This window comes from Alosa pseudoharengus, unplaced genomic scaffold (genome assembly GCF_046254945.1).
Source record: "Alosa pseudoharengus isolate Yale_2024_CS ecotype anadromous, Long Island Sound unplaced genomic scaffold, YU_APseudo_1.1 YU_APseudo_1.1_scf_5, whole genome shotgun sequence".
NCBI classification, from domain to species: Eukaryota; Metazoa; Chordata; class Actinopteri; order Clupeiformes; family Clupeidae; genus Alosa; species Alosa pseudoharengus.
In genome coordinates this window covers 33,769,737-33,782,236 of record NW_027468837.1, presented here as the reverse complement: position 1 = coordinate 33,782,236, position 12,500 = coordinate 33,769,737, and the positions used below count along the sequence as shown (strand labels likewise).

The 12,500-nt window shown below is 45.1% G+C and overlaps 1 protein-coding gene across 2 annotated transcripts in view; it reads left to right on the top strand.

Annotated features, from left to right (window-relative positions):
* Positions 1-12,500, top strand: part of dlgap4b (discs, large (Drosophila) homolog-associated protein 4b) — a 44,743-nt gene that overhangs the window by 1,899 nt on the left and 30,344 nt on the right. Inside the window, exons 3-7 of one of the 2 annotated variants that reach the window (XM_076267514.1) lie at positions 1-14; positions 462-688; positions 3,284-3,378; positions 4,691-4,842; positions 9,446-9,734. The exon at positions 1-14 is cut by the window's left edge and continues 165 nt beyond it. In XM_076267514.1, the coding sequence (XP_076123629.1) occupies positions 1-14; positions 462-688; positions 3,284-3,378; positions 4,691-4,842; positions 9,446-9,734 (777 nt within the window). Of the gene's footprint in view, positions 15-461; positions 690-3,278; positions 3,379-4,690; positions 4,843-9,445; positions 9,735-12,500 lie in introns of both variants that reach the window. The other variant, XM_076267515.1, reaches the window with a different exon arrangement.

Here is a 12,500-nt window from a genome sequence, read left to right as displayed (position 1 = left end):
AGGTGCGTGGCTGGGTGAGTTGGTCTGGTTAAGTGCTCAGGGTAAAGTATGACCCAGTCCTTACAAACTACGACTTCAGGTCTGTGCAACATAGAAATAGCATAGCATAGCATAGGACCTCACAAGCTTTACTTTGTTACTTTTTTGGATTAAGTTGGCTTAGTTTTAATGTTACATTTAGCTGTTTGGCACATACACTTTGATCAAATTCCCTTTTATCTAATTCAAGTGCATTTTTATACATGTATTAACCGTCTGTTAGTACATTAAAACATTATCTGTAAGTACATCATTGATTCCTGCATTTTAAATATACACAGTACACTCATAATAACATAATTGAATATAATTGAAGCCCTTCTGGAAAGGGACACATTTTGTGTTGGTGTTGACATGAGCCCAGTGTTGACGTGAGCCCAGTGTTGACATGTTTACTCTGTGGTGTCCTGCGTTTGGGTCAGGCACCTTCCGGAGGCGACTGGAACAGCACGCTGGGTCGCAGCAGCGGTCCGGGCGAGATCCCGTGTCGACGCATGCGCAGCGGCAGCTACGTGAAGGCCATGGGCGACTTGGAGGACAGCGAGGACTCGGAGGGGAGCCCCAAACCCTCGCCCAAAACCACCGCACGCCGCCAGAGCTACCTAAGGGCTACACAGCAGTCACTCAGTGACCAGCTCCCACCGCGAAAGTAAGAAACACAACACACACACACATACACACACACAAACACACACACACACACACACACACACACATACTGTACACACACACACATACATACTCACACACACACTAATAACAACTCAGACACGTCAGAGTTCTGTAAGAGCTACGCAGTCACTCTGTAATCAGCTCCCACCATGAAAGTACGACACACACACACATATCACATACACATGCACAACACCACACACATGCTCACACACCAACACAATCAGACTTTCACATAAACACACACATAGCAACAAACACCCACAGACACTCTCTCTCTCACACCCAAACACACACACACACACAGACACTCTCTCTTTCACACCCATACACACACACACACACACACACACAGACACTCTCTCTCTCTCACACACCCAAACACACACACACACACACACACACACACAGAGAGAGAGAGAGAGATACAAACACACACAAATAGAGTGTACACTGCAGGGTGTGTGACGCGTGCCAAGAGCAGTGTTGGTGCTAACCAGGCAGAGGGGGGAAGTAAGGAACTCCACGGCAACGCCGTGGAAACGCACATCTCTGGAGAATCCTCTGACGGCACACACCTCGCGGCGTTATCCCACACAGCCTGCACATGGGCTGCGCATAAATATTTCACCAAACACATCTGAACGAAAAATAATACAATCTACTGCACACAGACCATGCCCCACACACACACACACACACACACACACAGACACAGGCTCACACACACACTCACAGGCTCACATACACACAGACACAGGCTCACACACTCACACACACACAGGCTCACACACACACACACACACACACACACACACACACACACACACACACACACACACACACACACACACACACACACATGTACACACGCGAGCTGCTGGCACTCTGGGTGAGAGCGTGCTGTGCTTAGCCATGCATTAGATTAAGCACTACTGGTTGCTCCCCCCGCCACCCACCCACATGCTACTCCAACGCTCAGGTGGAAGAACGTCACACCACTCTGGCTCTATTTGTCCCTCTGGAGATCAATGGTCAGGCAGATCAGATAGCCTCTCCTGGGTCAGCCATGTTTACCCCGAGCCCACTCGGTATTTAGTCACAACATGAGAGCGTTGCATAGAGCCAACATGCACTTCCGATACTAGAGGCCAGTCATGCATGTTCCCCCAGAGTGCTTTGCATGCTGTGCATAAACATATGGTCAGACCTGTGTATTAGAGCAATTATGCTAGCTGTGCTTATTTGTAATGCTTCCAAGCAGATGAGAAATTGCACCGCGTCGTATGCAAAGGGACTGCGTTTGGTCGTGTCGTGTGCTATAAAGTGTGGACATACACAGTAACACCCTCCACCCACAGTCACACACACACACACACACACACCATCACATAACCGCATGGTTGCCACCACCTCACAAATTACACACACAGCGCACACACACGCAGGGAGCCTGTTACAGAGCCAGATACACAATCTGTAATGGTGAAGGTGTGAATCAAGCAAGGGACTGTCTGGAGGTGCAGAACAAATGGGGAAATTTACCAATCCAAGCAATGTCATGTTGCAAACAAAATGGAATGATCCAGAAATAGTGCTTTACTGATGAGGGGGAAGAGATCATACATGCCCTTATCCTTTGAGGTGTAGAGTTGCATTTGTAACGGAGTTGTATTTCATCCATTAAAATGGAAAAAATTAAATCTTCCCTACAGAAAATATAGAATATGATAGATTTGTGTGCATTTACATTGATGGATTTATCCTGGAGGGCTAATTTTGTGGGTCAAAGATAAATTAGCACTTCTCATGTGAGTCCCTATTCACTAGCTACTCCACCCTGTAGAGTTCAGTGAGTCCCTATTCACTAGCTACTCCACCCTGTAGAGTTCAGTGGTGAGACACAAGATGGCAGCATCAGGACACAGTTGAGATGGCAGCATCAGGACACAGTTGAGATGGCAGTCTCCACTGTGCTCACACACTGTGCTGTAACCTGTCCAGGCTGCTGTCCCCGTTTTCATTAAAATAAAAGTTTAACAGAGAATTATTCTACATTAATCTGATCTGACAAGTGTGTGACTGTGTGATAAGTGCCTATTGTCAGTCGGAATTGGTGTATTTACTGAATTTCTAATCTGGAATATTTTTTGAATACATAGAATTAATAATATATATGATATAATAGATATAATAGGGTAGTGGGCAGCCTAAAAGTTTCTTCTGGGCTGTTCGTCCTACCAACAGGCAGAGATGTACATCACGGCTTCATACAGTAAAAGTCCTACCATGTATTGGATCTACTTGTGCTACTTGTTTAACACAGGGGATTTCACTAATTACCTCTGGCTTAGTGGTTTTGCTAAATAGAATCAGCTGGTTTAGTGAATGGTTGCAACAGATATTTTGTGAAACTTTTACTTTCTGAAGCCAGGATGTTCCCTCTGCCAACCCTGCTATGAGTCCAGCAGCACTCCTCTAACCCAGCACCTTTCTCCCCTGAGCTGCGCAGCGTCTGCCCCTAACCTTGTGCCCCGTCCCTGTCCTAACTGTGTGCCCCTCGCCCTTCCAGCCGGCTGCTGGATTTCTCCATGTTACAGGGCGACCTGGAGGCGCTGTGGTCCCCACTGCAGAGCGTCACCTCTCTGCACCAGCTGGGCAGGTCAGTGGCTCCCACGGCCAGTCAGGCTCATCAGAGGCAACCAGAGACACAGAGATGGGGACCCGCCCACTCTCTCTCTCACTCTCTGATTGGTCTTTGGTCTACGTTACTCTCTGATTGGACCATGCCACGCAATTGGCATGCTCTGAAGGACAACGCCCTGGCTTCAGCTTTGACAATGGCCTTGATAAAAAAATAAATAAAAAACATCATCTGATTACATTATTCTCTGATAAAGGGGATTCTGGTTTAGACATATTCTAATGTTAAAAAAGTCTACATTATACCTGTTGTTACTAAACAATTTCCTGTTTTTATTTTAATTGGGAAGTGTTCCACAGAGATGTGCTTTGAAACGTCAATGCTACGGATGCTTAGTGCTGTCTTTTCACCACAGCTGTGTCCGCTGTCACACATACCGCTTCAAACGCTTCACTTCACAGTGTCCCTGAGATTGTCTTTGGTGACAACTAATCCACTACTTTATTCCCTAAACAACTGATTCAATCAGTCAGAGTTTTGTGGACGGACATGTTGTCGGCTTTAAGGAAGAGGCAAATCAGTTGTTCAGGGCAGGAAGTATTTGGAGCCAATCACATTGCCTCTCACAGCCTTGTGTCCAGCTTTAGCCTCTAATACAGTCAAGATCCCCTGATGAAGGGCTCCCTTGTGTGGATGCTTTGATGAACGTAGGGTTGGATGGTTTAACAGTGTGCTTAAACTGTTGGATGGATGGATTGATGGATGGATGGATCTAGATAGATGAATGGATGGATAATTGGATGGATGGATGGATGGATCTAGATAGATGAATGGATGGATAATTGGATGGATGGATCTAGATAGATGAATGGATGGATGGATGGATGGATGGATGGATCTAGATGGATGAATAGATGGATGGATGGATGGATCTAGATAGATGAATGGATGGATAATTGGATGGATGGATAATAGATTTGTAAAAAGATACTTGAGCTTCTGCTTCACTCTTCACTTGATTAAAAAACTTCTTCTTTTTCTCAGGGATTCATCTCTCCTCCGACTGCAGTGCAACAGAGTTTATATCACTCACTCTTTTCGTTTCCATTTCTATGGCGTTCCGTTTCCTCACTCTCCTTATTTTGACTGCTTGGAAATGAGCTTCTCACATTCAGTGGCTTTCCCTGTGGTTGTTTGCTTTGCATGCTCTTCACGGTTCAAAGTGGTGAACAAATGGGTTTGCTTGCACATCTTGACTCTGTCTCTGCTGACTCTGCTCTCTCTTTCTCTCTCTCTCTCCCTCTTCCCTCCTCTGTTTTCCATTTTCCCCTCCTCTCAGTTGTCTTCCCTCTCTCAGAGAGATCTCTGGGAATCGTAGTCTGGATAACCTGGACTGTATTGGGGGGTCAACTCCTTTCCCCCGCTGGGACGACGACGACTTCAGTCAAGGCTGCAATACGCTGGGCCGCGGCAGCTGCATGAGCCAGGTCAGAGGTGCACTCAGCCTCACACACCTGACACCACACACCACGCATCTCACACACACCACGCACCCTGACAGGTGTGTGAGGTGCGTGGTGTCAGGGGTGTGAAGTGTGGGCAGTCGTGGCCAACTGGTTAGTGCTTCGAACTTGTAACCCGAGGGTTGCCGGTTCGAACCCCGACCAGTAGGCACGGCTGAAGTGCCCTTGAGCAAGGCACCCCTCACCTCACTGCTCCCCGAGCGCCGCTGTTGTTGCAGGCAGCTCACTGCGTTGGGATTAGTGTGTGCTTCACCTCACTGTGTGTTCACTGTGTGCTGAGTGTGTTTCACTAATTCACAGATTGGGATAAATGCAGAGACCAAATTTCCCTCACGGGATCAAAAGAGTATATATACTTATACTTACACACCTGACACCACGCACCTCACACACCTGACACCACGCACCTCACACACCTGACGGTTAGAGCAGACACTGGGTTTGCAGAGCAGGAAAGTGGCAATAACATGGCAAAAAGTCAATAAAACCTCAACCAATGGCCTTCACCTCTAAGAAGACATTAGATGAATATGTGTGTACTGTGTACCAACTCAAAGTCCACCTCATCGTCAGTAGGAAATTCATATTTGTGAGTAAATGGTGTGTTGATAACCCCAGTTAAATGCTCTTAAATACTGTTCTGTTGGTGATGGGTGGTTGGTGATTTTTGGTCACAAAGGTTGCTGTGTTGGTGATTTTGTTTTTGATGGTAAATAGGCTTGGTTGCTGATTGGCCGCTGTGGGAAATTCCCTACCTATAGCAAAAAGAATGTAACGCCTCTCCTGTGTATATCAGAAATTACAACAGCACCCCATGTCAATACAAACACTACTGCATTTCAGGTGTAGCAAACATGCAAACAGGCTTGACACAATACCTTAGGCGGGGATCACATTAGCCAGCAGCAAGCGGCAGGTTTCCTATTGTTCTCTATGGTTCGGCAGCGAAACGGTGGCAACGCTGGCGTAACGCTAGCGTTGAACAAGCTGAGCGTTGAACTTGGTTCAACTTTCAAAGCGCAACGCGAGCGTATTCAATTGACAAACCGTTTGTGTTGCTTAGGAACAAGCTAAAACTTATTATGGTCTGAGCGTTGTGTTACGTTTGCCGCAGCCGCTGGCTGATGTGATCCCCGCCTTAATCTAATGTGTGTTTCAACTCAAAGTCCATTTTATCATCAGGGATATTTTGATTTATCTGAGCTGAGCTGAACAAAAACAAGCATAAAATCGTATCATTTCTTACCATGTTTTTACAAAAAAAACTGTTTTACCAATTTCACCATCTGCTCATGAAAGCTAGGCCTACTGTTCACCCCATTGCAGACACAGGTCACAGCTGTATGAATCTGCATGCCGGTTACGTTTCCATAACCGATTTTAGATAAGCCTAGAAATCCTCAAAATGAGCCACATTCATTTAACAATGTCCATGATCCATGATCTCTCTCAGGCTAACAAATTATTACAGAGCAGATATAGAGTTGTGGATGAGGGAAATTAATACCATCTGAATGAAATGTCGTTCGGATGTAATAGACTGCAGGTTGTGGCCATCACATGAGTGACACCGGCACACTGACAGCCCCATTCATCCCCACAATGGAAACCATTACCCTTTCATCGACAGGGTTGTCCCACTGATTGCAAATCATATCACATCTCTCCCCAGTCCCATTCAAAGGGTTCATCTGTCAGCATCTGTCAAGGGCAAACAAGAAGAGTTCAATCGTTCAAGGTCGTCTCAGATGTGTTACAGTGCCCCAAGGAACCCTGACCAGTGCTGTGTGATCTTCTTCTTATCATACATGCAAAGGCACTGCAGTGCTCTGTGCTCAGTAAATTGTTTGCACTGAACTCTGTGGTGGCAGTTGGTCTGTTTGTGACATGATGACATGTGACAGCTGAATCCTCTATGCTGCTGGACTATGCCTAAGGAGTGCACAGCACACCAGTTAGGTTTTCAGGCACTGGTTAGCCTATGTGTTATGTAATATGTTTACATATTATCTCTTGCGATAAATCAATCCATGATCCCACAGATACATGCGTGTCAGGACCACTTGGCTCAAAGTAGAGCTGACATAGGGGAGACCACACTGAACTTAATGTTTAAATATAATGTTGGTTTATTAACAAATGATTTGTCCGAAGTCAGTAAGTGGTAAGCAAACCAAAAGTGTCGTGCATATCAGTATGATGTAAGTGTAAAGCAAAAAGGTGAACGGGCAAGGAGCGACGACCACAGCCAGCCTCTCGTCGTCAGGCCGGAGTAGCAGAAAGAGAGAGCGAGCCGACTGGAAGGCGGTGATTTTAAAGACCCGCTCATCGGCCCACCAATTAGCGCGGCTCGGCCCACCGCAACAGCTCCACCTAAAGGCGATAGAACAGCAGCAGTAGGAAATGCAGGCTGGATTACCCACGCAGGGCCAAGTCAGGGAGAGACACACCCAGCACGGCATAGCCAGGCGTGACAGCGTGCATCATTTTAATACTTACTGCGTCTCCTCTGTGTCATCATATTATGTTTAAGTTCCAAAATGAGATCAGTAGGCAGAATTCTTCTGTGTGTTGCGGCCCTCTTCTTTTCAACTTAAACACACCACTTACCAGTTTAACACACCACTTACCAGTTTAACACACTTACCAGTTTAACACACCACTTACCAGTTTAACACACCACTTACCAGTTTAACACACTTACCAGTTTAACACACCACTTACCAGTTTAACACACCACTTACCAGTTTAACGCACTTACCAGTTTAACACACCACTTACCAGTTTAACACACCACTTGCTAGCTTGTCACATTGGGCCCTACTATGAAATTCTGAACTGTTTTCATTACGGTTCCTTCTCGATATATTTCTCGTCTCTCTCTTCCTACCTCTATTTCCGCCCGCATCTCTTTTTCTAGTGTGTCAGCTGTCCCCCATGCAATCTAGAGTCGCCCAGTGTAATCAGCGAGCCTGCTTTCTCGGGCTCAGCCTCAATGTTATCTCCTGTTAGGCTTGTCCATCTCTAGAGCTGAGCCTCTGAGGAAACTGACGCCTCGGCAGATAAACTGTAATTACAAGGGCTCTATCAGATCTCTTTAGGTCACGGCCAAAATGCCAGTAAAGATTATTTTTATTAGGTTTGAAGTGCAGTGCCCATCTGACGTGAATCGGAATTAAATACATAATTGGTGTAGGAGTCGGACTCATCACTGTAATTACTTTTATACTAGGTGTTGGTACCATAAAGCAAATGCCGTACAGACAATTCCACTCAGTCCTCTTTTGAGTTAATGACCTTTAAGAAGTTACAATCTGTAATTTGTAAGCATTTTGAAGATGTTTTTTTTTATTGTTAGTCTTATAATTATGCTTTCATTTGTTCAGATTATAACCGATATCCATTAATGTAATCCGTCTAGCTACACCATGACATGGTCCACTTCATCCATTATACTTGTGCCAGCCTAATTTGGAGGTCCTCTCCTCCTGCATCATTGCATTGTGGCCATTTGGCCTGATTTATGGCACCCACACCAAATGCTCCCCACAGATGCATAAGGGCAATGCACACTTAAGGCCCATTCACACCAAGAACGATAACTATAAATAAATATCGTTCTCGTTAATATAATTGACGACGTTCACACATAAACTATAACGATAAAGACATGAAGAACAATATCGTTGGAGATCACAGAGCGATTTTCAGAACGATAAAAAGATAATAGCCAATCAGAACTCATCGAATTTTAACCGTCTCATTCTTTAACACAAGGAGAGACTTTGTTTATCGTTGTTCAGTGTGAACGTTTTTATCGTTATGGTTATCGTTATCGTTTTTGGTGTGAATAGGCCTTTATACCACATATAGACCCACACATCTAAACTGCCATACAGACACATTCATGGGACTCTCCTAGGACTAAAACACATATACATTTGTAAGCATTCTTTATTCATACTGTCATATTTGTGATTATGTGTGTATGCACTTGAAGTGGAGCCAGTACACTATTGACTGAAAACATTGTGAGTCCTGATAAGGATACACCTGTGTATGTTTTAAGTGTCTAAAGAATGTGTACGGTCAGCCCCTTCCCCCTTCCTGTAACTCAGAGTCGAGAACAGACCATGTTCCAGTAAACCCTCACATGTCCAGTTAGATGCCCCAAGGGCTCGATGGTGTTTTATGCCCCCAACATTGTCTTCCAGGCAGCGCTGCCACCGTCGACTTAAAGGCATCTTATCCTAACCCTAACCTTAACCCATGCCTAACCATAGCGCCCTCCAGGCAGCGCTGCCTTGAAGACAACGTTGGGGGCATAAAACACCAAGAAACGCCCCAAGGAGTATGCTTAACCCTTAAAGGTGTGGGTTTTGGAACATTCTAACATAAGATTCTGTTCCGCAACAATTCAAGGTTCTAAAATTCTATGTTGAATTCAATGAGCCCAGCCATTATGCCGCTCTGTGCCCGCTACACGGCCATCTCCACCTGCCATGCCAGCTTCAGGACCTGCTCCAATCTCGCAGCGACCCACGCTAACCTGTCACTATTCCTCCAGGTGCGGGATATGGAGCTGAGCCAGCGCTATGGTGAGGAGTCGTGTTTAGAGTCGGTGTTTGGTGAGACCCATTCCCACTCCCACTCCCACCCCCACCCCCACGCTCGCTCCCACTCCCGGGCAGAGGAGCCCCCGGATCTGCCCATGCCCACGTGCTTCCGCTCCCGTAGCCATAGTTACCTCCGGGCTATCCAGGCTGGCTGTTCCCAGGATGACGACACAGCCTCAGTAGACTCCGATTCACCTCCGCCGACTGCCACCACTGTACGGACCTACAGTACCAGCACTGGTGAGTAGAATCCAGAATCCAGCTGAACCCTGTTCACAGTTCACTACATGTTCAATAAAAGTTGTGCTGTGATCTTGTAACAGTCTTAAAATATTAGTCATTTTAATTCAGATTTACTGAATCACTGAGTTTGGAGTTAAATCCTATACTGAAATGCATTTTTTCGGCATACCTCACACTTCAGCACTGTGTGATTTAGTATTTATTTTTTGAGCCTGAGAGTTAGTCATCATTTGCATAAACAAAAGAGGTATCCAGTTAATGTACCGTAGAAGGATGGATTACAGTTCCTAATACAACTGTCTTCTATTGTTGTTGTGAAATTCTGATCAACTGAGTCATACTCAGAATAATTTTGACAAAGCGAAAGAATACTGAAGAAGTGTAGCTTTAACGCACACCTGAGCATTGGTTCTTGAAACAAGCTGCCTTACGCTGGCTGCTGTCCAGCCTTTATACCCCTTCAAGTCATCCTAGACTGGACACTCTCTGGCTTTCCCACCACCTATGTTTATAGATAGCTGACCAGGTCACATATACTTCACCTTTGCCCTTTAATTCTGTTATTCATACACTCTTTAAGTTTTGACATTCTTTAGGTTTTGCATACATTTCCTGGCACTAAACCGTATCTATGACCTTTCCTGCTAGGTCTGCTCTTTCACTTAAACCACTTCCTTTCTCATACACTAAAGATACTACATACTTCAGTTTCACAAAATAATGATATTACACAAAATAAAGATACTTAAAAGATACTACACTATATTATACATTTTCCCCAACTAGACTCATGTGGCTGGATTAGGCTGGTGAAATATGTGAAAAAGTATGTGAATGAATAACTGAAATGAGTAATATCATACCAGTGATTTTGATGACGAATAAGTTGTTCTGGCCTGCTGTAGGGAACAGAAACATGATGATGATGATGATGATGTTGTTGTTGATGATGATGATGATGATGATGATGAACTGGTATAACTGAAATCTATACCATGGTAAAGGCCCAAGCAAAGACGTGTGTGTGCATGTGTAAGAGAGAGAGACAGGGGCAGAGAGAGAGAGACTATTAACACTAACAATATTTTACATTATTCCTCTTTTGAGTTAAATACATTTAAGCTGCAGGGGGGAACTAACATGTAGGCTATGATACTGCAGTTGTAAAGTATTGAAATATCAAAGTGAAATGTATGTATGTGTATTTTCCTCAATGCTGTCAGCTCCTCATTCCTCCCTCGTTTTTTTTTCACTGTCTCACACACTTTAACACGCACGCGCACATACAAGTACGCGCACGCACGCTCTCTCACACACAATCACGTCAGACAGGGCGGGCTTAACGGTATTACATGAGTGTTGCATCGACCATGACAGATTTTAAGGCAGGGTCAATCACACTGTCAACGAATCAAAACCGCGAATTATGATGACAGAAAGCTCGATGTTCCAATGGGATTCCAGCTGGCTGTTAATGCCTCAAACATTACTCCAATAAATGCAATCGAGGGCGTATCCATCAGGATCCTTTCTTTCCGCGACGTGTACCACGGTGACCAAGATGTGTCGGAAATAACGATTAATGGCACTATTACATCTGAAAATAATCACTGTTCTCTCTGGAAACCCCAACATGATTTGGCTGTGAGATCGACGTGGCCGTTAAATCGACCAGCGAAAGAATGAAGAGATTTCTCAGCCGTATCTGATCATCAGACAACGTGGAGAGGAAATTTCTTGGATTTGGTAAATTCCCCGCCTCCAGTGGCTAAATGATGCTGGTAACGTTAACGTTACCATTAAGGCTGCTACTAGCAACCCACACTATTGTTTGTATTAATCGGTAATCGCCTCCGCAGTGCTAACATACTCATTAAGCCTCGATCGCTATTAGCTCGTGACAGATGTCTCTACTTTCCAGGGGCAAATAAGTACCTGCTGCTCGTCCGGCAGTGGACATTGTTTTGTTTCACTGAGAATGGTCATCTAAATCATGTTGCAATCGGAAAGGTATTGGTCTTTCACGATACAGACTTCGACTTAAAAAAGCTTACAGTAGGGGTTGATCTGCTTCAGTTGTCAGTAAGAAAGCCAGGTGATGGTTGATAGCACTCCGTTAGCTCTGCATGTGAGTGCTGCACGTTGGTTAACGTTAGAGAAGATGAAACGTGCTGCTACCCGGCTAGTAGAAACACAGAGGCTAGCGAGTTAGCTTATGTACTTCTGCCTGTGGATCCTAGAACACGATAAGAGGGCAACTCCAGTTTTACTGTCACTGTGTTATCTCTAAAAGCATACGCGCAAGCAAAGCTAGGTAGTGGTCATGAAGACGCTGAATATACACAACACAGCCACCTAGCTAGCGGGCATTTTATCAGGGTCAAGGTCACGAACTAGACCACTGTTTTGGATGAGATACACTCGTTATTTGTGTGTGGATAAATACTGTTGGCATCCACTTGACCCACTGCCCAATGCTAGCCACTTAGCGGCGCTCTCTCCTCTCGGCGCCACGCCTCGTTTAGTCCTACACGCCCTACACCCGGCAATAGAGTCAGAAGTCTGTTTTCTAGACTCAACAAAACATACCGGCTACGGGACAACCCAGACTTTAACAGTCGCGATTGCTGTTAATGAGGACATAAACCTCTTCTATCTATCTGAGTGAAGTGGATGGATCTGAGTGAAATGGATTCCGCCAGCGTTATTTTGGTGTAATGTTAAATAAAGACTATCGGGATAGCATGGTGAGTGTATCGAATG